We start from the raw sequence: 26,471 nt of genomic DNA, 5'->3' as shown, positions 1-26,471 counted from the left end.
AGAGAAAATGCGCGTGTCACCTTGCGAGAATTCAAAGCAACTGGCGTTGTGTCGATGTACCAACAAACAGGCGATCCATTTCGACCAATCAGATAACGTCATTCAGTCACGCCACGGAGCCAAATATTTACATAGGAATATGAGTTTTATTCACATGGTGTTAAAGATTAGTTTGAGTTGAATGGTAACATTATTAAAAAAATGACACATTTAGTTATGTGCCACTGTCAAATTAAAACAGCGATGTGTTCTTCTTACTTTGAAACTTTTCCTTAAAAAGAATCATCTAAGAAGAATATTGTGTTTGTTAAATTATTATTTAATGATTGCAAATGTCAACCAATGAAACTGTTTTCTTATCTACAATTCGTCTCTCTTTAAACAACGAATAATAAAACAATATCTTCAGCCCCCCTAGACAAGAGCTTTCTATTAGCGTAAAGTTCAATAGAATAGATTATGAATGTATGAGATTGACGTAATCAATCGTCGTACTCGTCGTAATCAAACGTCAATCTCATACATTCATAATTTATTCTATTGAACTTTACGCTAATAGAAAGCCACTTGTCTAGGGGGGCAGATGTTACTTTGATTCAAAAATTATTACTTTTTGTTCACTTTGTAGATGATGAACAAATTTTTTATTAATGTTGAGCTAGGTCTATGTGTGATATTTACGGATAATGTATTATAGAAAAACTATTGTAAGACTTATTTTTAACATTGTTTGGTTTGAAGAGTTTTTAATATTATTTAGTTAGTAAATTAATTTTTCCATAATCTTAAGTCGAAATAGGTTGTTCCTTAATTATTATAATGCTATATCGGCCTTGGGTGCCTAAAACCTTATTTGCTTACTATTAAAAAATAATAGTTTTACGCTGGTTGCATAATAAAACTTAAATTATGAATTAAATAATATGTTCAATCATTTTTACCTCAAGATATTTTAAAGCACTAGCGTCCCGCCCGTGTATTCGCCCGCTTTCTCTAAAACCTAATAAATTATAAAGTATTAAATAGAAAAGTAAAACTTTTCTATCTATTAAAAAAACAGCATCAAAATCAGTTGTGTAGTTTTAAACATTAATTAAGAATATGTACATAGCTATACTTTTCTGTATGACACGGGAAGCGACTTTGCTTTATACTATGTAGTTATAATAAATTAAGCTAATCAATGAATTACTCTAAAAGTGTAACGAAATACTATTCCATTTATAATTTCATCCAATATGAAATACGGTCTGCTATATCAGGGAGTAAATAAAATCTTCTCTGTATTTTTTAATATAGCAACCTTAAAGCACAACTTTAAAATTACTGAACGTAAAGAAAGGATGTGAGACCACATTGCAGTAATGTTGCTATTTAAGAATAGCCCGCATATTGAGGAGATTTAAATTTTATTGGATTCAACAATGAATAAAAACGTAAAGATAAATTATTCGTAAGTAGGTAGCTATCTTCTTAGTATAATAAAGAGAATCGCAAATATGTTGGTAAGCTCTTAACTCAAGTACGGCTGACTTATTACTTTTTTTATTCCATGAAGTTCGAGGATGGTTCTTATGGAAAAAAAACGTTAACATGTACCACGGGCGATTCCGGGGCTGACCGCTAGTTGGTATGAATTACATATTATCCGGATTCAATTTTTTTACCCCCGGTAACATGTACACCCCGGCATGGAAATTAATACCCACCCCTAAAACATATTTTTTTCACGAAGCTACGTTGCGTTGGACCGGCATAACTGTCCTGAGGGTAAAATTGCCGGAAAGGCTCGTTTATATTTATAGCTATTCACATTATCCTGAGTCAAGTATTTTAATTTTCAAAACACCGAAAGCTACTAAATAAATATATTAATTAATAAAAAATTAAGCTTCAGCATTTTCTCGTATAATATTATTATTTTTTTTGGTATTTACTATATATACTAATATTATAAAGCTGAAGAAATTGTTTGTTTTAACGCGCTAATCTGGAGAACTACTGTGGTCCGATTTGAAAAATTTTTTCGGTGTTGGATATCCCATTTATTGAGGAAGGCTATAATGGAAGTGTTTGGTGTAAAATTTTTGGATATTTCCCGTTTTATTTAAAAAAAGTTATTGTTGTCATTTTACTCATTAGGTTTCATTTTACTCAGTGCTTTCGATATCAGTATAAAGTTTTTTCATATGTGCGATAGTTACGGAATAATCGCCTGTGCACACTTAATACTAAAAACAGACGTTCGAACTTGGTGCGACCGGACCACCGTACTCGTGCGGTGCGATCGACTCGCCACACGACCGCACCGCACCTAGGGTTCCCAGTATTTGATTTAAGGGTTAACAGCATCAAAAATACGAGTTTTAGTTATTTTTTACGGGAGACAATTAAAACAGCAATGTTAAATAGAGAAAATTTATTTTTGGCATTTATATTTGCTGTTGGAAGAAACAGCTTTTAATAGAAAGAAAATTTTCTTTGTTTAAAAATTACGATTAAATTTACGATTTTTAAAAAAACATTTAAAATATGTATTGGAATTTTCGCGGCCGACTGAGCTAAATAAATTCGTATAAAAAAAATAGATACACTAGATAATTTATTATGTTGCTAATATATGAAGTCATTAAAGGCGCAAATTATCCCTTTTTGAAATTTTCGATATTGTCGATAGAGGCGAAAGTAGTATTGTAGTAAAGTAGTATTGTAATTTTTACTGATTTTCGTTTTTATTTTTTTATATTATATGCAGGCGTTAGTAGAAGCTCTGTTTAGTACCAAAAGAAACCTTGAACTGAGTTCTACATGTGACAAAAATACCACATTTTAGCCACGAAGTTATTACGACATGTAGATTTTCAAAGAATGTCAGGGTTGTCCCTAGTAAACAAAATTATATATATCATATTCTATCTATTACCAAGTTTTTTTTTATGGTTTAGTCGTTAGTTATGGTCGATATTTCAATATATTATTATAGGTAGGTACTTAATCTTAATAATTATATGTAATAAATTAACTGAACAAAAAAAATATCTTAGATTTATAAGACAATTCAATAATATCAAATTAATACAAATTAATCTCCTTTTTTTGTGAATATTTCGAGTATTGATCATAGTTATCTCATTAAAAGTCAAACCGAATTCTTTGAAAATCTATTTCTCGTAATAAATTCGTGGTTAGAATGTTGTATTTTTTTCACATGTAGACCTCAGTTCAAGGCTTCTTTTGGTACAAGTACAAGTACAAGTTACAACCATTGAAAAGAAGAAAACGAAGAGAAAAGAATGGGCAAAATTATATTTAAAAGAAAGGAATTCATTCAGACATATGCAGTCATATCATAAATCTTTGTAGAGTTCTAAAATTTATATTATTAATCTTCTTTCAGTAATAGCCACGTCATCCGGCGCCATCGCCATTGATAACGATCGACCGACGTCCGTTTTGTTTGGCGGTAGAACTGTGACTAAAGCTGTAATAAGTATATAGTCTATGACTAATGCGCTGTCCGGTGCGATCGCCCATCCACACGCGCGAATTTGGTACGGTCCGCACCAAGTTCGGAAGAAAAAACCATCGAACCGACCGTACTGTCAATAATAATAATTATGTCCGGCGGATCACTGTACACATGATCGAATATGGTCCGGAGCGCACCAAGGTCACGGTGCGGTCCGTACCAAATTCGAACGTCTGTTTATACTTTAACGATTACACCCTGCATATTATCACGCTAGACTAACAGAAGCGGAGCCAAGTAGGTGAAACCACGGAGCGCAGCTAGGAATACGTGTATGTATTTAAAAAAAAGTCGTCAGGGAAATCTCGACATGCGTTAATTTTTTTTCCTTTTACAATTTTATTAGTATTAGTTTCTCTATATGTAATTAATTAATAATTTCTGTAATGCTTGGAATCACTTAAGTACCCATTAATCCGTAAAATCCAATTAGTCTTATTACTACTAAGCATCCCTTCCTTACCCTTTGTAACGTGTTTTTCAACAAGAAAGTTTTGTTGAATTTCCTATTCGAAATTATCTGATATAATTCCTTATTTCTGAAAATTCAAGTCAGTTTAAATTATTACATTATTAGTTCATTGAATTATTTTAAAATACTACTAACAGTACGATCCCTATTATATTTTTGTTTTTAATTATGATAATGATACGGGTAATTAAAAATTTATATATGACAACACACGTATCCGGAAATGACTCCTTTCCTCTCCTTCCAGCCGAGTGAAAATCCATTTCTCGTCCATTCTGTTGGAGTCTTTCTCGGATAATACACGCTATCCGTGGTGAGTGTCGGGAAAAATAGTTAAGTGCAGTGAAAATCTCCAAGTGATTATATTTCAAATCACCTTAAGTATTTAAGTGTTAGTAATAATTTTATTACGTTTTGATGTAGAATAGGTTACAATTTGAAATTATTTTGTGTTTCCATTGTGATTTTGATATTATGGTGTAATTGGTATAGTTGATCAGATTCCAATTGATTTGTTGGTTTAACTAGTATTTCTCTCAACGTTTGTAGATCTGCATTTGTTTTAATTAATTAATATCTATTCTAATTTCAAAATTGTGTGTGCTTACGCGTCCGAAAAGTGACCGGCACATGTCACCACGTGGTTGTGAATCACCTTGTTTTTCCAGTTCTCAATAGAAGTATGATTTAAATTTTTGCATGATTACTGAAGTAATAAGTTTAGACAATATTTTTTTTTACACGTTTTTTAATATTTCATTTTTCATCGTAATGGCTGACGTCCATTGTTAAAATGTCAAGATAGGGCGAGGCGGCCATGCGGCCGCCATATTGATCGCCGCGTATTCATTCACGAGTCCGACCTTGCTAAGGTCCATCACAAGTACTTAGTTTGTTTTTAAATAAATAAGTTCAACTTGATTTTTTTTCAATTTCAGACAAACCAAAAATGGGCAAGGAAAAGATTCACATTAACATTGTCGTCATTGGACACGTCGACTCCGGCAAGTCCACCACCACCGGTCACTTGATTTACAAATGCGGTGGTATCGACAAACGTACCATCGAGAAGTTCGAGAAGGAGGCCCAGGAAATGGGTAAGGGTTCCTTCAAATACGCCTGGGTGTTGGACAAACTGAAGGCTGAGCGTGAACGTGGTATCACCATCGACATCGCTCTGTGGAAGTTCGAGACCAGCAAATACTACGTCACCATCATCGACGCTCCCGGACACAGAGATTTCATCAAGAACATGATCACAGGAACCTCACAGGCCGATTGCGCCGTACTCATCGTCGCCGCCGGTACCGGTGAGTTCGAAGCTGGTATCTCAAAGAACGGACAGACCCGTGAGCACGCCCTTCTCGCCTTCACACTTGGTGTCAAGCAGCTGATTGTGGGTGTCAACAAAATGGACTCCACTGAGCCTCCCTACAGCGAGTCTCGTTTCGAGGAAATCAAGAAGGAAGTATCTTCATACATCAAGAAGATCGGTTACAACCCAGCTGCTGTCGCTTTCGTGCCCATTTCTGGATGGCATGGAGACAACATGCTGGAGCCATCCACCAAGATGCCCTGGTTCAAGGGATGGTTGGTCGAGCGTAAGGAGGGTAAGGCTGAGGGCAAATGCCTGATTGAGGCTCTCGACGCCATCCTGCCCCCTGCTCGTCCCACAGACAAGCCCCTCCGTCTGCCCCTGCAGGACGTATACAAAATCGGTGGTATCGGAACAGTGCCCGTGGGCCGTGTTGAAACTGGTGTCCTCAAGCCAGGTACCATTGTTGTCTTCGCCCCCGCTAACATCACCACTGAAGTTAAGTCCGTGGAGATGCACCACGAAGCTCTCCAAGAGGCTGTGCCCGGTGACAACGTAGGTTTCAACGTCAAGAACGTGTCCGTTAAGGAATTGCGTCGTGGTTATGTTGCTGGTGACTCAAAGAACAACCCACCCAAGGGAGCTGCCGACTTCACCGCACAAGTTATTGTATTGAACCACCCTGGTCAGATCTCCAACGGATACACACCTGTACTCGATTGCCACACAGCCCACATTGCCTGCAAATTCGCAGAAATCAAAGAAAAGGTTGACCGTCGTACTGGTAAATCCACTGAAGACAACCCTAAATCTATCAAGTCTGGTGATGCCGCCATCGTAAACCTCGTGCCCTCCAAGCCTCTGTGTGTGGAGTCCTTCCAGGAGTTCCCTCCTCTGGGACGTTTCGCTGTCCGTGACATGAGACAAACCGTGGCCGTAGGAGTCATCAAGGCTGTGAACTACAAGGAAGCTGGTGGTGGCAAGGTCACCAAGGCTGCCGAAAAGGCCACCAAGGGCAAGAAGTAGCTATCATTGTTAACAGCACAATTCTTTATCCAGCTGCGATATTTCATACACCGCAAGGTGTTCCGAAGGAAAGAAAGGCTACCGACTCATTCCTTTTCTATATTTTTTACAAGGCTTATACTGTAACATTATTTTATAATTTATAAGGTTTATTATACATATATCTGAGATATTTTGTTACGACTTCCAACTAATGTAAATTCATAGAATAAAGTAGCCTCAAAAATATTATTGTATTTTCATTGTGCATTCCTTTATAAATTCCCCTACATTGGATTCAAAATATCGACGTTTGCCAATCAATTAATTAAATTGGTATTTTAAAATCTAGTTGATTCCATATACATATTTTTAGTTTTTTAACAATAATTTTTGTTATTATTAACCTTTTGAACGCCAATGACATCTATAGATGTCATGCGCAATCGTGCCCTGTGCGCCAACGACACCTATACATGCCAAGAAACAGATCATAGATAAATACAAAATAAATATATTAAACCTTTACTTTTACGTGTTTTATTTATACAGTTTATGAACTGAATCCCCAGTTATTACATAATTGTACACAGTAAACAAAATTGCCAAGTAGTTATTCAAATATTTGATGACAAAAAATAACTTAATTAATGGCTAAAAAAGCATGTTCTCTCGCGCCAATGACATGTATACGTGCCTACTAGTGATGTAGTGTAATATTCAAGTAACTTCATTAAAATTTCAGCGAAATTACTCTAATTCGCTTAATTTTTGTAATTACTACAAAAAAAATATATAAGCTTAGTCACTGAGAAAAAAGGTAAATACTACATTCTTTGGTATAATACCATATTGTCTATATTGTGGATATTGTTGATTTGAATATTTTCCTTTTCGCCAATCATGCGCATCCCTAGCACAGTATCGATATGCAATCCCTTCTGCGCCATTGACATGAATAGATGTCGGACTGGTGACGTCGTAAGCGCGTGCCGTGTTGTTAAGTGCGGAAAGTTGTAAAAATATTTTATCGAGTAGGTATCTACCAATATTATAATCGCAAAAATGGCAAGTGAAGAGTTTTATAGTACAGAAGATATTCTATATATATTTATTATTATATTAGATATTCTTATGATACAAATTGTCGCTATGTCATCTATATTATTACATATAATAAAATCGTAGGAAAGTCAAAACTGTACATTGAATATTTTTTTAAAAGAATACATAATCCATGATCTATAATCGATATAGAAGCCAAAAACATAGTTTTTAGAATTTTTGTCTGTTTGTCTGTTTGTCTGTTTGTCTGTTTGTCTGTATGTTTGTCCAGGCTAATCTCGAAAAGTACTGCATAGATTGACTTCAAATTTTGCATGAATATTACTAACAGGTCGGGTGAGGCTTTTTTAAACATATTATCATGCTATCACCTCCGGGGGAGGAGCTGTGAACCTTTTTTTTTCTTACGTATTCCGTGTATTACGACAGCGTACAATCTAAAGACTCATGTTTAAATGTTGGTTTCGGGTAAGCTATGCTATTATCTAGCTTTACACAATAAAAACTATGTCATTTACGTAATTTGGGCAGAGAATCAGTTTAATGAATTTATTAGTATACAAATTTGAAACAGCGCCATCTATGAGATTTCGTAAAAATCAAATCAATTTACATGTTAACACTACTGAACACAATGTTAAAAATTAATAATTTAAATATAATTATGTTATTTATTTAACTCTTTAACCCATATCTTCCCTTCCCTATAAGGTGCGCATATAATTCGTGTGAATATACTACATTTTTAAAAGTGAGGGTAGATGTTTATTATTTTAAGTCAAACTAGACACCATTACAGTTAATCTAATATTGATTGTGTTCATTGGTTACATTTTTAAAAATCTTCGTGTTTTAAAAATTGGATAACGAGGCGGGACTCGAACCAGCATTCTTTAGTGGTCGAATTTTTTCTATTCTTTATAAATTTATTGTTTATGAATTTATATTTATAAACAATAATACAAAAAGGTTAGTTCGTTGATAATTATTATTCCTTCATCATTTACATGTTGTAAGTAAAAATATACTTTGACTGTTAATACTTTTGTTCAGTATTTACCTGTATGATTATTGCTTGGTAATTAATATATTTTCATGTCGTATACCTAATTAAAAACATAAGTTTGATGTGAAACTAGCTGGATTTATTTTTACACACTCACAGTCTTATATTTTGTGTTAATGTTAAAATAGTATTAATAGTGTAAATCATAATATTTTTTCTCAATTAAAAATATTTCCTTTTTTCTGATGTTGGCATCGAATTAAACCGCGCTGTCGTTTCGTTCACAAAAAGTGATGTTATGAGGACCGAATATGTAGCCGCCTCAACTTACGGAAACGAGAGTAACCTGCGTTGTCTGTTAGTTATTGTATAGTCGAATTTAACGTTACATGGAAATTGGAATCTAAATATATGTATACTTATATACTTATATTAAATCTGTAGAAGTCAATTCTGTACATGAAATATATTTCCTAAATAACTATCACGAGGTGATTAGGGATCGACACTGACGCCAAAAATTTTTGTCCGTCTGTCTGTCTGTATAACCGTTATACAAACAAAAACTACTCGACGGATTTAAACGAAACTTGGTTCAATTATTTTTCATATTCGTGAGCAGAGCAGTAACTCCATTTTTAAGCTTTCGTCGCGTGTGCAACCTTAATGGTTAAAGCTACACAGAAATCAAGTATGAAAGAAATGTTCTCCATATTATATAAAAAATATCTCCCGACATCATAAATGTCTATCTTTTATGGTTGAGCTTAGGAGTTCAAAGCTTTCTGATTATATTTGTCTACTAGCTGTGCCCGCGACTTCGTCCGCGTGGAATAGTGACTATGGGACCTATGACCATGGGCTCAGGGTGGGGCAACAATAATTTTTTTTATTTTCATGCTTCCACTCCCACGTTCACTCCCAGGCCGACGCCAACGCCCACGCCCAATCCCCTTCACAATTGGTACCTACCAGATCAAAGCCAGGGTAAGCGCCCCACCCAGCCCCACCGTGGCTACGCCCATGCTGAATTACTACTTAACATACAATTATTGAGTAAATACGTACTACCATAAATAATTAAAAGAATTGTTATTAAAATTTCTTACTAAACTGAGCTAAAAAACTTACGTACCAACTTATTAAAGAAAATCAAGAAATGAAATGCCTAACCTATACCAAATAGTTACTACATAATATTGTAATTAAAAATTATGATTAGTAGATAATATATAATATCGAAAATCAAAAAAGAAATGCCTAACTAATTCTACGTAAAATTTCTTTTAAATTATGTCATATTATTTTTTAGGAACCAGGGGGGGAGAGGAGCAAATTCTATTTCCTTCCTTTCTTAAATGGATGTTTTTAATAATGTATGGTGTAGCCCGTGTAGCCACTGATCAGCTTAATCGATACTCAATTTTTATCAAATCCAGCAACAAATCCAAATTAGATGTTTCCTGTCTCACGCACGTAACTAAAGGCTGAAGAGAGAGAGAGGGAGCACGTAACTAAACCGTTTAGACGAAGAAAAGTGTATAGAAAAAATGTTGTGTGGTTTTATGAAACCACGGTAAAGTGAAACTGTTCGAACGGTTCCGAACACTGCTTTGTGTAGCGCATGTCGCGTGTCGGTCGGCTGCCGAGTAGGTATACCTACTCGGCAGCCGCGATACACGCGACATGCGCTACACAGACCAAAAAGTTTGAGACGATGTAATAAAAGTTTCACTTTAAAAGGAATAAATAATTTCATAAACTTCCCGACGATCTTTAAAAATAAATTATTATATCATTTTTTTCATTCCCACTTTTACCCCTATGTAGGTATAATAAGTGGATGAACCGATTTTGATACAATTTATCTAAGAACCAGCGTCGGAAAATATGCTGCCTAACAAAAAAAAAACCGCATCTAATTCGGTTTACCTGTTAGCCAGCTACGGTGCCATAGACAGACACACACACACACAGAAATACATAGCAGTCAAACACATAACACCCGTCTTTTTGCGTCGGGGGTTAAAAATATAATACGACATAATTTAAAGGACATTTTATGTGGAAAATTTACCTATTAGAAGTAACCATAATGTTAATTTGACCCCGCCCCCCCCCCTACTACCTCAGCTTACCCCCAAACCCTTGGGGAATTTTGATATGATCACCTGGACATGTAAAGGAATAACTGTAGCGTACATATAACAGATAAATTACGTTTTATCGTACACTGTACAGTGTACAATATAATGCCTTAGCAAATGTTCGCCGTGATTACTTAAATGGCCATAACTTTTTTATTTATGAACCGATTGATATAAAATAAACACTAAATGTTAAATGAAGATTACCACAATACATTAATGAAAACCGCAACTAAATCGGATGAGCCGTTTCTGAGATTAGCGTGCACAAACATACAGACAAACAGACAAAAAAATTTTTAACTACAGTTTTGGGTTCAAGATCGATTTAATAATAACACCTGCTAATTTTTTTCTACATATTTTCATTGTACAGACATCGCTTTTCCACAATTTTATTATATGATGATGATTGATGATTATAACACTCTCAGTCCGTTTTAACTTAATTTTTATTCACTCGCATCAGTGCTACCTAAAAAATCTTTATATCGAAATTCGAGCAAAGCTAAGAAAATGAGAAATAAGAGTTCTCAAGGATCGTTAGAGGTAAGAGGCTTACTATTGACCGAAAACAACATGTGTTATGCCGAGAACCTGAAACCGCTTCACAACGAGAATTGCCTGTGAGACCGAAACCTTCACTGAGAGGGTATAACGTCTCACAGCTGATCGCAAATGGCATATTTTATCTCGATAATCTGAAACTTTTACTCAATATGAAGACCGTTTGACGAATGATAGGGTGCACCATAATATTATTCGATCTCTTGAAGATGAACATGAGCATAAGCAATGACTAGAGTAGGGACGCGAATATTACCATTATTTGAGACAAGATTATTTGAGACAAGTACGTTTAATAAGTTTGTTTAATGAAAGATTAAGAATTGAAACTATTTGGTCTCTTGAAACGGACGAATAGCGAGAGGCCCGTCTTACTGTAGACAGATTTCGACAGTCTTAATGACTTAGAGGTAAACATAGAAGATCAATCTACGAGTTCGGTGGTGTGGTCCGACAAATATAAAAGTGGGTTTGCTTATAACCTCACAATTGATTACAGATCATCTTCTGTATAGGCGATATTAACGTAGTATGTTCTTTTTGTTATGCTTTAGGAGGTCTGCTCTTTTTAAAAGAGGAGTAAGGAGTCGGCTTTCGTTTGAAGATATACCAGAACCTTTGAAATCACTACTTTTAGAGGAACATGTGCAATCTAAACAGTTCTTAGACAATATTCGCTCTTATAGTAGTGCGTTTTAAATGATCCTTTGGTGCTCAACAATTATCAGAGGATCCTTTCATGCTTACTTTTAAGATACAAGGTCAAGTTTATCATTTGATAGGATCCCTTTTGCCTGAAGGCCAACCTAAGTTTCTTCAAATATATTTTGTATTCGACTATTCGTTTAAAATATTACAATTTTTCCTACAGTAGGGCGACGAATGTATTTTCGCATAGTAACGGAGGGGAACTCACGGGGGGTCGAGTGACGCGGGCCACGTACCACAAACATGCTTAGTTTGTTGTACCGAGCGCGAAAGAAAGTCATCGTGTTTTAGTAAAATTACTATGTAAACTATAACGTAATTTAATACTTAGGTACATATTATATAATGATGCGCTCAAACTGTTAATCTACATTTAATTTAGATTATTATTTGAATTACTAAGTAATGTAGAATTTAAATCAAATTCACTCATGTTTTCCTCAGATTTTCGATGTCCCTCGATTTTAAGATTTTCTTATTAGAGTATTCAATTTTAATGTAGTTAATTTTTATAAGAGACAATTAAGAACATTCAAAAATAAAGTGTCACGTATTTTTTTTAAACGACGAATGACGAAAACGACGTAATCGCGGACGAAGTCGCGGGCAACAGCTAGTATCAAAATATGGTAATTGACCTAAATAGGTACCTACATATAATTAGTATTTGTAATAACTCAAGTATTAAACTAAATGATTGGAAAATAAATATGTAGTTTTAATGCAATTCCCTTTATTTAAAGGTAATAGTTGTTTTGATATTTACAAATAAACACTCCACAATAATTCCTATAGTTCATATAAACTTAATAAATAAACTCGATAAGTTATAATAATATACAGCTACACATCCCTAATCAGAAGCGAGAGATTATAAAAAAAAGGATGGTTGCCCGCGCCATTGGCATGTATACATGCCAATGGGGCGTAACTGATAGAGAATAGTGCTGTAACTTGCTGCAATTTTATATGTATTTTTGTATCTCAAAAGGTTGATTATTTTTGTTGATAGTTGCTATAAATGTGGTCTTAAGTTTTTACAGTAGGAGATGAGGTTAAATAAATATTATTTTTGTGTTATAAGCTGTTTATTCAAATATTCAGACGTGAATTATTATGTTTATCGATAACATTTTGGAATCCCTACTATTTTCAAGGTTATCGCATTGAATTTGTGGCTTGGCGTGGAGGGCACGGCGATGCGTTTTTGCTCTGGCGGTCAAAAGGTTAATAAAATGACTACTAATAATTTCCTATGTTAATGGTTTCTAGCCACTTACTGGCACTAGTAAGTTTATATATTGTTTTCGTTTAAAAGGTACCTAACAGCCTAATATAATGATAAATGAACCTATTTCACAAAGCTGCAAAACCAAATCAAAGTAACCTACCTATCTATAGATAAACATAATATCAAATCCTAAGCCTAATCTAACAATGTTCAGGAGACATCTAGAAGCATTTCTAAATCACTTGCCCTATGACATTTAACTTAGAATCGAAAAAAAAAATAGTAGGTATTTATGAATATTGTTACACTTAACTAAGTAAATACTTTGTCTGATTTGGAAAAATGCCAATAACAAGAAAATAGTAGGTATATAGAGGTCATTCACCTGTGTTATGAAATATTTTTTGTAAAAATTGCAAACTAGAACACCTGTTGGATTAATATTATAAGGTACCTAAAATCTAACGTCACAGAGCAAGTACCTAGGTAATCTATGTAGGTACCTACCTAAAATTTTCATAATATCGCATTTCAATCTAAAAAAATATTTCTACGTGTAATTTTAATGCGATCATGTTTAATGTCCTGTTAGGTACCTAGAAATTTAACTACACCCAGTTTCTACAAACTGGTTATCTTGGTCTCAAAGAAAAACACATCATATAGGAAGCTGCCATGCCGGCCGGCTTCACCGCACAAGTTTATTATGTACGATATCACCCCATTTTTGAACGTCGCGAATACGAGTGATATCGTTTTACGACAAACTGCCAAGACCTTTGTCAATCTAACCCTAATCGATAATCTATATGACAGAGTAAGTAGATAGGTAATAATATATTATATTAGGTAGGTACCAAAAAATAAAATAAATTACAAAGTCGATATTTGATTGCCAATTGCCCACCCAAACAATCGCTTTCACTAGTCTCTAACGGCATTGAACTCTCAAAGCCATCATTATAGACGCCAAGCAGAGTTCATTCCTCCTGACTCCATCTTTTCGAGGACATTTCACATTATAGTTTAATCACTAATATAAATTACTAGCTGCGCTCCGCGGTTTCACCCGCGTGGCTCCGCTTCTATTAGTCTTATCATGATGTTATAATATCGCCTTCCTCGATAAATGGGCTATCCAACACCGAAAGAATTTTTCAAATCGGACCAGTAGTTCTTGAGATTAGCGCGTCTTGAACGCGGGTTTCGCTCGCTTTGTCTAAAACATAATAAATTATATACTAAAACCTTCCTCTTGAATCACTCTATCTATTAAAAAAAACCGCATCAAAATCCGTTGCGTAGTTTTTTTTTTTTTTTTTTTTTATAGTTAAGCGGGCAAACGAGCAGGCGGGTCACCTGATGGAAAGTGATGCCCGCCGCCCATAAGCATTCGCGTTGTCAGGGGCACCGCGAATGTGTTGCCGGCCTTTGAGAAATTTATATGCCCTTTTTTTGAAGGTCTCCTTGTCAAAGACGTTTGGATTTAAGCATACATAGGGACAGAGAAAGCGACTTTGTTTTATACTATGTAGTGATAATAAAGAAAGAAAGAATATATAATATGTATAATATACGTCAAATCCACTTATTAATGCCGTTTACTTTACTCCTCATATTATTATTACACTGATACTTTCACCTTCAAGAATCAAGACCATCGTGCATATAGTTAGGTAGTACATTTTTCAATCGTCTACAGCACAAGTATGGACATACCTATTCTGAAACACTATTTCACTGAAACTGGTTACAAATTACAATAGGTTCAATTTAATTTAAAGTAAGAACTTGTATTTTTAAAGTTAAATATTAATATTATGTAGAATTATAGAAGTATATATTATTAGTATACATATATATTTTGTAACAGTATTGTGAAATGGGAGCATGTATCTATTTATACATCTATATACAAGTAGTTTACCATAAAAATAAAAACATGGAGAAAACAATAAATCTTAATTTATTTAAGGAAGCTATACATATGTACTACAATTATATTTATAGCATTATTCATTTAATTCCCTATTTGATTCCCTTTCTTCATTTTCAATAATTGTTTGGGCCCAAGCTTCTGCTTGTTGATATCTTTGTTTTGTAACATAGGGTTTGATCCACATCTTATTAACGACAACTACTACGCCTGCAACTGCAAGACCCATGAAGAGCTTAGCAGGTAAGTTGGACTTATGAACCCAACGCGATACTGGTGTCATTTTACTGGGAACTCGGGGTTTTTGTGGAGGGTTTCTGAGCACTTTGATTATTTTTCATATAATATTCTGCAATCAGTGGCTGCCAGATATATACGCCGCCAATTACTCCTAAAACGGTTACTAAAACTATTTGCCCGTTAGTCAGATATCTTGGTCTTCGTATTCTCATAGTATTTTCTGCCGAATATGTTATTATTATTATTATTTGCAGTAGTATTTTATTAAAGATTGTTGGTTTCGTAACATTATTTTATAACCTCTAAAAATCAAAATTTCAGTTTGACAAATAACAGCTGTCACTTGTCTGAAATGTCAAAGTAAAATGTAGACTATCAAAAAAGGAACAAGATAATAAAAGTTATGTATAATGCATTTATTACACCTTTCTAAATTTAGAAGGTCATCGAGAAATTAGAAGCTTCGGATCACATAGTCCTAAATTTAGAAACCAAATCAGATTATATAGATTGTGAGTCTTAGAACCAGTGGGTGCATAAAATTGTGAATTAATTCAAGATCGATTTCCATATTATTTAAACCCTCGAGATAGTTTAATACTTCCTATTTATTATAATTAAAAAAAGATTAGGTAGTAAGGAAATTCGTATTATTATGTTTAATTTAGTTTTTTTAATATCCATCCCCGCTGATAAAAAATATTGAACTACCTATACCTAATGAGGCAAATGTTTAGTGAATAAAGCGAAATTACACCATCCCGAATGCGTTTCCATGTAGGCATCTAAATGATCTTTATTATATGATTTGGTTTCACAATTTAGGACAGTGTGAGCAGCTTTTAATTTCTTCTAAATTTAGTAAGGTGTAATTATTGCAATATTGAAAACTCCCGTCTCTGTGATTGTCTGTGTCATTTTGAGTTTTGACACTTGACATTAATTAATTCTTAAAATTCGATAGTGTTTATTTAGTGCTTTTTCTGAAATTTTATCCATATATAAATTTTATCACTGTGTTTATATTCGAGACTGTAAAGAAAAAGGACAAAATGAATCTAAAACGAAGTTTACCCAATATATTGATAACAGGTACATGTTTAGAGGTTATGTTTATATTGTTTCACTACGCATGGAAAACATATTTTAATGCCGAATTTAAATATAAATAGGAACCCCTGGAGTTGGAAAGTCAACCATTAGCAGAAAATTAGCAGACCGTGTAAAATTTGCGTGGCGGGAGGTGTCCAAGTTGGCCGAGGAACACAACTGTTTAGATGAATTTGATCCGGAATACCAATGCCCTTTCCTTAATGAAGATAAAGTAAGTTTGGATAAAATTTATAAATACGTACTTACATAAACTACAATAAAAATAATTTAATTTTCCAAAATTTTCAACTTTGCAACCTTTTCAAAATAAATACATGTTGTTATGTATGTACTTAATTCTGCGGTCTGCCTTTTGAAAGTACTTATTACGTATTTCCACAGCACAGTTTTGTGGTATAATAACGGAGTGAACAGACTACACACACTATGACACTATGACTTCGCTAAATATTTTGTTCCAATTTTACATATCTTTTTTTCTTATTTAAAGCTGCTGGATGTCATGGAAGGAATGATGGCGAAAGGTGGTAACATTGTGGATTACCATGGTTGTGAATTCTTTCCAGAGAGATGGTTTGATGGTGTCTTTGTTATCAGGACGAACAATACAACATTGTTTGATCGATTATCTCAAAGGTAAATATTTGAAGTCAATAAACAGATTATATTTTTTTTGGTATTGCTATTGTATCTAATAAGTACCTAGCCTACTATACTAAAATTAATTGTCTCATGTTGGGTTCTAATCAGTTTTGAAGTTATTATAATGTGTTTTAAGCTTATTTCTAAATCAATTAGGTAATTTCTAATTTTATGTTAAAAATAAATCCAAGAAAGAATCATTCAAGTATTACATAAAACCATCTGTTTTTAGGGGTTACACAGGCAAAAAATTAGAGGACAATATTCAGTGTGAAATTTTCGAGACTTTACTAGAAGAAGCGCAGTCATCATACAAGCCAGAAATCATTGTAGAGCTTAGAAATGACACTGAAGAACAGTTGCAAAGCAATGTCAATGCTATAGTGGAATGGATTGAAAGATGGAAGGAAGAAAATATATAATTTAAGAATATTCTGGTTGTTTTATTCCTGTCCTTTTGAATAAGAGCTAGCGCGCACGAGCAACTTTGTTTTCGCAACTATTTTTGTCTCCGCAACTATTTTGTCTCTCCCACCCATGGGCTAGTATGAAAGTGCGCGCGCGTAGCGACGCAACTCCCCATACAAATTGATGGGAGAGACAAAATAGTTGCGGAGACAAAGTTGCTTGTGCTCGCTAGCTCTTATTGATCATATCATTAAAGATTGTAAGACAGTCCTTCAGACATTTAAAAAACAGAATAACTGGCAGAGATGCTAGTAGCTATAAACACAGAACATATATGTTCTGTGGCTATAAATATATATACCTACACACCTGCAGATTATTGTCTTTTAAATTTGTGTAATCATCATTCTCTTTTAATATATAAATAAATATTTGATTTTACTAAGTGGATAATGTTTGGAAGTGGGCATATAATATTATAGTAAGTACTCAGTTTGAATAGTTAGAGTATCTATATAAGTACTACATTTATAATAAAACAACCACATATAAATAACCTATTTATTATTCACTGACAAATATAAGAAATGCATTAAAAATTACTTTACTGTATTTGACATTATTGAGTTTTACCTATACAATATTTCAATTTGCGACAGAGCTTAAGGGTCAGCTCACACCGAGACGCGACGCGGCGCGACGCTGCGCGCACTTTTTTCATAGAGCGACTCAGAATATACTTTATTCACTACACGAAAAGATACACATTACATTGTGAGAATTCAGATTACGTTGCACCACGCAGCGCTGCGCCTCGAGGTGCCTCGCGCGGTGCGCGCAGCGTCGCGCCGCGTCGCGTCTCGGTGTGAGCTGACCCTTAGGGCCCTTTTCACCATGGGCAGCGTTGGGCGATTAGAGTCAATCACTATAGAGTAGAGGGCATAAATGTCCATGATCGGCCATTATTGTACATGTTTATTCGATTGCGACAAACATCGACGATCATTTGGTCCAACACTGCCCATTGTGAAGAGTGCCCATTAGGTAAATACTCAATAATTGCTTAGACTAGCTCTCAAATAGTATTCAGGGGATGGAATGTTGACTAAATGCTATATGAGAGCAAACTGGATACATCCCACCACTTTCTGTTAAGGCGCATTCACACACACATTCGCTCGCAGATCTTCAAGTATTGCTTCACAACTCTACAGCTCGTCCTTCTTGGCATTGCCCTTTCTGTCCCAGCCCTTGAGCTCGCTACTGGACTGTTCTGCAACATACTTCAAGAAGTCTTCGATACCGCGACCACCCTGTAATGGAACAAACATTTTACTTAGTTTTAATTATGTTAAAAAAAAGATTAGTCGTAATTTGATATTTAGTTTTGTAGCATTCAAATGTTTTTGCAATGAGAAATTTTTAATGAATAATTCGATACGGATTCGAATCCCGCCTCGTGGTCGAATTTATTCTACTCTTTAAAATTTCTCATTTACAAAATATTTCAATGCTATAAAACATCCATTAGTGCTAAATTCTCATTAAATTAAGCGTCAAAAGAGGAAAACAAAATATTATTAACCACGAAACAGTAAAAGTTTTATCAATTCAATTCCAGGATTGACATGTTAACATGATAAAATTAATATAGTTTTCATTTTATTTATAAACTAGCGGTCCGCCCCGGTTTCGCCCGTGGTACATATTTCGCAATAAAAGGTAGCCTATGTTCTTTCTCAGGGTCTAAAGATTGTTTGTGCCAAATTTCATCAAAATCGGTCCAGTAGTTTATGCTTGAAAACCATACATACATAGAAACCTTTCCTCTTTATAATATTAGTATAGATAGTATAGATTATTAAACGTAAAATATCTCAGTCAAAAATCTATTTCAAAAGGTACTCCCATTTATATTCTAATTTAGTTTTTCATAAAACAATCAAAACTTACATTGTATCTAACTGGTCGCTTATTGGCGTCCTTGGGCTTCCAGTAGATGGTGGGGAACCCAGAGACATCGTACAGTGACTTGGGCCAGTCGTTGGCTGTCGCGTCGATCTTCACAATGTCTACCTCTTCGTCTTTCAGCTGAATAAGAAATAATAGTTATAAAAATATGTTTAAATTATAACCAAATTAAACAAAAAAATGGTATTTAATAAACTATAAATGATTACTTCGTAGAAATAGCAGAGATAACACAAATATTGAAATATCAAAGAAAACTCAACACATTTTATACTAATAACTAGCTTTCCACCCACGGCATCGCCCGCGTCAAAGTAAAACCCGCATAGTTCTCGTTCCCGTGGGGTTTCCGGGATAAAACCTTTCCTATGTCCTTTCTCGGGTATCAAAATATCTCTATACCAAATTTCATGCAAATCGGTTCAGTAGTTAAGGCGTGATTGAGTTACAGACAGACAGACAGATAGTTACTTTCGCATTTATAATATTAGTATGGATAATTTCAACTCAATAAATCAGCGATGAAGGTTCATCAAATCTTAAAAGAATGAGCGCTGATAGCTATAAATGTTACTAAATACTAAACTAAAATGACAGAATGTGTCCTAACAAAAATACACAAAAAAAAGTGTCAGAAGTGAAACTCCTTTACAAAATTCAAATACATATATCAAAATCGTCGCCTTACTCCATGACGAGACTGACTGACTACGTTGAGTAAGTAAGTTAGGTTAGGTAAGTTCAAAAAATGGTAAAAATATATCACCTTGTCACCAAGTTCCTCCCACACTGGAGCAAGTTTCTGACAATGTCCACACCAAGGTGCGTAGAACTCAACGAGGGCATCCCGTCCACTGTCCGTCACTAACTCCTTGAAGTTCTTGCCCACAGCCACCTTCACGGGACCAGAGTTGTCTTCGGGAACAGCTTCAGACTTGATGAACGGCTCCAACTTGCCAGCGAGGAGGTCTTTGCTGAACGCCAGGAGGTTTTCAATGCTGAAATGTTAGGTTTGGTTAATATCGGTGTGTTATATGATTATTTATTTTCTAGGTTTACTTATAGATGTGGTAAAGACATAATTAGGTACATTATATTACGATAAAAACAACAAAAGAGTTTAAAGGACAAATAATTTTACGAAATTAACTACATATAATCATATCACACTAATTTAAGAAGTGTTACCACTTCTACCAAATACTACTATTTTATTATTTACTTTTTATTAAGATTTCTCACTCCTTCATTAATGTTTTAAATAAAAGAAATAATCAAAATACGAAAATCAACAAAGTGTAATGAAATTTTAATGTTGCATACCAAATAATAATCAACAAGCAAATAGAAATTATAAACATAAATTGTGGAGTAGATTAGAATACTGATAAGGTGGCAAAGTAATAAATGTAGTACATTTTATGAGTTGGCAACAAAAAAGTACTTAAAAACATTATCAGTTATTAGGAATACATAAATTTCATTTTTCCAAATACATAATACATGAAAAACAAAGTACATATATGGTTGTTGTTTATATATTTTCTCATTATTATTTTCTATATAATGTATAAATACCTGAGACATATGACGAATGTCACATTGTAAAATATATTAAATTATAAATAGGAAAGATCTCGCGTAAATTCATGTGCCAAGAAGGCGAATTTTAGTTTGAACTAGCGATCCGCCCCGGCTTCGCCCGTGGTACATATTTATGTTTTCTCTACATAAGAACCATCCTGGTTCTTCAAGGAATATAATAAAAAAAGAATTATCGAAATCGGTCCACCCGTTCTCGAGTTATGCGCTTACCAACACATTTTGCGATTCATTTTTATATTATAGAAGATATGTACTATATAAAATTATAAGAATAATTTAAAAAATCTCATCCAAGGATGTCGTAATGTTGACTTTAGCTTTAGTCTTTCACTACCCAAAACCACACAAAAAAGAGCGTATCTGCTAAGGACACGTGTCAAAAGTGAAACTTCTTTGGCAAGATAATCAAGGATACCAAAATCGTCGCCATACCTCGCCAATCTTGAAATTGTACTCTCAACGTGCCTAAAGAAGTTTCAAATCAAAAATAATAATATCTCACCTGAACTCAGTGCTCATAACGAATTTGTTAACAATTCTCACCTGAACTCAGTGCTCATAACGAATTTGTTAACAATATCTCACCTGAACTCAGTGCTCATAACGAATTTGTTTCCATCAGCATCCCGCCCAGCAACAACTGGCTTGTCGCCCTTCGCGAAGTCAATGCCGTAGTCGTTGAGCTCGTGCGTGAAATCGTCCTTGTCGGACACAGCGAATGTAACCTCGTCCATTTCTTTAGCGACCTGCGAATATGGGAATTATTAATTAATTTGACCACTTTAATAAAACCGGCCAAGTGCGAGTCGGACTAAAGATGGTTCAATTGGAAGCATTCTTTATTATTTTTTATTTCTTTACTTGTATTGATCTCTATAAAATTGAATCCTACTCCTAAAATTCTCATATTTAATGATTAATCTGAAAGAAATGGGGCTAAATCACTGTTATTTTTTTATGAGGATGATGAACATATTGTAATGATTTAACTTCTCAATCATTACTTTAATCCAATATATTCACACACCTTAAGCACTCTGTTCCTCCAGTAGTTTGTTCCCTTGGGGTTCTTAACGTAGTCGACATCGAAGTAAGCGACCACCAGGGGGTCGGTGAAGTCGCGCATGTTGTCCTTTAGACGGATACCGACCAGGCCGTGGCTAAATAATTATAAAAGATTTAATATTTATAACAAAAAAATCGAAACAAAATAACAAAAAAAAAATTGACAGTAATGTTTTTTAGATTTTTTTGAGTCAGTAAGCATGATTCTTGTTATAAGACGTCAGAAGGAAGGCAGCATGCGTGTATCAACAAGATGATTCTGTAGCACACATCGCATTCTTTTCATCATAGTCTTTTCAATAAAATATATCTCATGACAATTTTTTTTTCAGAGAAAATGTCAAATGATTAAATGATTGTCAAAGTTAAATGATTTTTTTTGGAAATGGATACATTCACTGTTTGTATTGGTCATTGATATAATTGAAAATGATATATGCTATATCATTAACCTTTAGCTTTATTATAAGTTGCATCTATCAACACAACAAACGAACATTCAAATATAATAAACTTTTCGTCACCATATATAATATCAGTCAATTATACAAATAATTGATCATATCCCATGTTGTTGCATCCCAATAAAATTATTGTGCAATAAAATCTGTCGACTTTAGAAGGGTCCGCCCCAGAACTCGCGATCGACAAGGGCTGCCTTATTATTATTAATCTGTGATAAATCCATACTAATATTATAAATGCGAAAGTAACTCTGTCTGTCTGTTACTCAATCACGCCTTAGAGCTAGCGCACACGAGCAACTTTGTCTCCGCAACTATTTTGTCTCTCCCATCAATTTGTATGGGGAGTTGCGTCGCTACGTGCGCGCACTTTCATACTAGCCCATAGGTGGGAGAGACAAAATAGTTGCGGAGACAAAGTTGCTCGTGCGCGCACTGTCTTAACTACTGAACCAATTTGCATAAAATTTGGTATAGAGATATTTTGATACCCGAGAAAGGACATAGGATAGGTTTTATCCCGGAAATCCTACGGGAACGGGTTTTTCTTTGAAAACGCGGGCGAAGCCGCGGGCGGAAAGCTAGTAACCTTATATTCTAACATGAAATATCAATATTGTTGGACACTTGACGAAGTGGGCGCGGGTCAGCTAGTTAACAATATATTAGACTAACTTTTCAAAGAAAAACCTACATAGTTCCTGTAGGATTTCCGGGATAAAAAGTAGCCTACGTCTTATTCTGGGTCTTGAGCTACCTACATACTAAATTTCATTGTAATTGTTTCAATAGTATTTGCGTGAAAGAGTAACAAACACCCATACATCCATCCTCACAAACTTTCGCATTTATAACATTAGTAGGAAGGATATGTCCAAATACTTACAAGTTTTCCTTGATGAAGCCCTTCAGGGAGTCAGGCTCGCCATTGTATACAACTGAGGATTCTTCGAATTTGTTCTGCAGGCGTTTTGGACGGTACAGTACCACATTATCCCTGTTAAACATGAATTAATAATCAATAAAATTACTTAATTAATATAATAAAGTAACTATTATATAACTAAGTATTAGCTAGTTCAATAAAGAAACGAATCTTCAATGGCGGCCAAAGCTGACTTTGACAGATGGTAGGATCATCAAAAATGAAAATAAAAATAACGTAAATTGATAATTATTTTATTAATTATTTCAAATTGTTTGTTGACAAACTTTTTTGTTATTGTATTTGTGTATTTATATGAATTATCATATTTACGTATACAGAATGTAATAAAATCCCCATAATACTTGTAATAAGCTCATAAAACTGAACAACTTTTCCCAAAGAACATATTTTGTCAAATTCCAAGAAAACATTATTTACTTTCGCAAATGCATAATTGTCATTGTAAATTTATGATAAAAACTATTATAGGGAAAATCAAATACATTTTAGTGATTTTATTTTTCCATTTTTTTTTGCATACCGTACGGCCGTGTGTGAGCGAGAGGGAATGATAAGCGCCGCCATTGAAGATTCGTTTCTTTAAAGAACTGACTAATAAAAAAAATATTATATGTATGTTTATAGTATAAGAAAAAGTCGCAAACATTTTTAGTATTTTTAGAATCTTTCTGGTCCAAGCTGCAATAAGGAGCAATAAGGAAAAAAAAGCTCGATTTTCACTACAATTCACATTTTTTGTATTGTATTGAATGTAGTTCTCACGCGATTTATTTATTGTACCTAACATTTACAATATCAAATCTATTATAGAATTTAACTTCAACATATTATTATGAAAGGTATGATATGAAAAAAAAAATTCTTTATGTAGTGTAAACTGTTGAAGGCCATTGATTTTATGCTTTTAAATTGTTGTGTATAGGAATGTTGATAAGTTATCAGTATACACCATTTAAAAGTCATAAATTATAAATATGGCAGGAAGTTTCCATCTATATTAAATTGGTATAAGTGAAAAAAATATATGTATGGCACTCGAGGACTGCCGCGGTAAAGCTTTGCCGGTTGGAGTGGGGGGTGTTAGGTTTTTTCGTTACGGAATTTTTACATTCGGTCACCGCGCTCAAAGTCTGAGATAAATGCTATGCAATTGCTTAAAAATATTATGAACAAGAATACAAACTTATTTTTTAAATCATATCAAACGAAAAGCTCTTCTAAACTAAAAGCTCAATAAGTACTTGAATCTTGAATGCTTTTATTAGATTGTGGGTGTATAATAAAAATAATCACATTAATCAATAGATATGAGACTGATTAAATCACTTTGATTGAAAGATAAGATTAAATTGATTTTCATGTAAACTCATAGTCTAATTGCATTGTGAGGTATTTCACAAATTATATATTAAATATTATTAGATATTAAATTATAAAACAAAGAAAATTCGAAATATGAAGAGACAGAATTTAGACAGAAAAAATAAAAATAAAATTTAAAAGGAGTTAAATTTATAAAACAATTCTGAAACGAAACAAGATTTAAAAACATAATTAACATATTCTATACACTTGTAGCAATACTAATTATCATAATACTGATAAATAGCTGTTTAAAGTTTAAAAATGAAATGTTATTTTACTTATTTGTACAACTGACTTTCTGTATATGTGTTTTAACATAAAATGACTTGCTTAGTAACTATTACCAAATTCTGGGCAGCTCAATATAGCAAATTTTTAATTGGAATTATAGTATGGTCAGTGCTATAAAAATTATGTTGGCTATTTTAAAATAAATAATTTATAAACTAAAAGTAATTGCTCAAAAAAAGCTATTATGTGCTTCTTCTACAATATAACTTTCTTAGCATGATAGATAGCAAAAAAATATGTATTCATGTGTTTGTTCTTACTATGTTATGTGCCAAAGTTAACGATTAAATTAGATATTACAATCCTCTGTGTAAGCCCACAGCTATCTTATATTCTCAGTTATTAAAACATGAAATTAAGATACTCACTTAAATCCAGCCTTGTCAAGAACCTCCTTGGCTGATGAGTGTCCAAAGGTGATTTCTTCACGCATCTTGTCTGCCGTTTTCAAGAACTCGCCCTTCAGGTCTGATTCCTTCTCGAAGAAACCAACAACAACAACTTCATCCTTGTTGAGGAAATCTTCAAAGTTGGCGACTGTAAGCAGTTCCTTGGAGCTGGGGCCAACTTGGGCGCGCATGTACTTGACAATACCGTCTAGGGAAGAAATAATATGTTGTGTTAAGTATTAATACATTATTCTAAACTCGATTAACCAATTGAGTTATAAATGGACTTTTAATGTTATTAATGAGTTTATATAATCATATTAATTAATTGTAGTGTGTTATTACTAAAAAGGCTTTATTACTAAAAAGATAGAAGTAATAACAATTTAAAGAAAACTTACTTGATTCCCTGGGTCCATTGTATTCCTGTGATAATTCTCCTTTGCGGAAGATCTTCAAAGTGGGGTATCCAGATACAGAGTACTTTTCACAGAGGGTCTTACCACCTTCAGTACAGTCCACCTTAGCTAGGGCTACTGGAGGATCGTCATTTTTAAGAATGCCGGCCGCAAGAGCGTATTCCGGTTTTAAGCGTTTGCAATGACCGCACCTGAATCATATATAAAAAAAAAAAGTTAATTTTATCGTTTACTTTCTCGAAGTTCATGGGGGTCAATAATCTCTCCTCAACTTACCATGGTGCGTAAAACATGACGAGAGCGGTGTCATGCTGAGAAATCGCACTATCAAAATCTCCGTCAGTAAGTTCTAGTACGTCTTCTTCTGAGGCCTTACATAAATAAATTACACTTAACAGTAAAACTAACTTAAGTGACCCTATCATTTTTGCGTGCTTCACGATATCTCTCGGCGACAAAGTGAAGCTAAGTTGAGAGAGGACAAGGACCGGAAAAATACACGTATGATGCAGCAGATGACATTAGCCGGCACAGCGTTGTCGACTTTTGATTGGTTGATTATGGAAGCG

The 26,471-nt window shown here is 34.1% G+C and overlaps 4 protein-coding genes across 5 annotated transcripts; 2 read left to right on the top strand and 2 right to left on the bottom strand.

Annotated features, from left to right (window-relative positions):
- Positions 1 to 4,193: 4,193 nt before the first annotated feature.
- LOC149908026 (elongation factor 1-alpha) lies at positions 4,194 to 6,570 on the top strand. 2 transcript variants are annotated; one of them, XM_090103153.1, is made up of 2 exons: positions 4,194 to 4,314; positions 4,940 to 6,570. In XM_090103153.1, the coding sequence occupies exon 2, from the start codon at positions 4,951 to 4,953 to the stop codon at positions 6,340 to 6,342; it is 1,392 nt and encodes a 463-aa protein (XP_089959279.1). In that variant the 5' UTR covers positions 4,194 to 4,314; positions 4,940 to 4,950; the 3' UTR covers positions 6,343 to 6,570. The 2 variants fall into 2 exon arrangements, with proteins under 2 accessions (XP_089959279.1, XP_089959280.1); XM_090103154.1 differs by having other exon boundaries at positions 4,254 to 4,392.
- Positions 6,571 to 14,993: 8,423 nt separating this feature from the next.
- Positions 14,994 to 15,566, bottom strand: LOC149908025 (uncharacterized). The gene is given in 2 exon segments (XM_090103459.1): positions 14,994 to 15,216; positions 15,251 to 15,566. Coding segments are annotated over 2 exon segments (342 nt in total). The 5' UTR covers positions 15,434 to 15,566; the 3' UTR covers positions 14,994 to 15,057.
- A 583-nt stretch (positions 15,567 to 16,149) lies between these two features.
- On the top strand, positions 16,150 to 17,408 carry Ak6 (adenylate kinase isoenzyme 6). The gene is made up of 4 exons (XM_090103458.1): positions 16,150 to 16,313; positions 16,394 to 16,545; positions 16,825 to 16,970; positions 17,209 to 17,408. The coding sequence occupies exons 1-4, from the start codon at positions 16,274 to 16,276 to the stop codon at positions 17,396 to 17,398; spliced, it is 528 nt and encodes a 175-aa protein (XP_089959584.1). The 5' UTR covers positions 16,150 to 16,273; the 3' UTR covers positions 17,399 to 17,408.
- Positions 17,409 to 18,259: 851 nt separating this feature from the next.
- ERp60 (disulfide-isomerase A3) lies at positions 18,260 to 26,411 on the bottom strand. Its single transcript, XM_090103152.1, has 9 exons — positions 26,179 to 26,411; positions 25,885 to 26,093; positions 25,463 to 25,691; positions 23,376 to 23,486; positions 21,988 to 22,120; positions 21,546 to 21,706; positions 20,122 to 20,353; positions 19,338 to 19,475; positions 18,260 to 18,697 (listed from the first exon to the last, which is right to left on the bottom strand). The coding sequence occupies exons 1-9, from the start codon at positions 26,325 to 26,327 to the stop codon at positions 18,593 to 18,595; spliced, it is 1,467 nt and encodes a 488-aa protein (XP_089959278.1). The 5' UTR covers positions 26,328 to 26,411; the 3' UTR covers positions 18,260 to 18,592.
- Between the last annotated feature and the right edge of the window lie 60 nt (positions 26,412 to 26,471).

Source organism: Colias eurytheme, chromosome 6 (genome assembly GCF_061535395.1).
Source record: "Colias eurytheme isolate Ceu_HAF_F1 chromosome 6, ilColEury1 Martin Lab GWU primary, whole genome shotgun sequence".
In the NCBI taxonomy this organism is placed as follows: Eukaryota; Metazoa; Arthropoda; class Insecta; order Lepidoptera; family Pieridae; genus Colias; species Colias eurytheme.
This window is presented reverse-complemented; position numbering and strand designations above follow the sequence as displayed.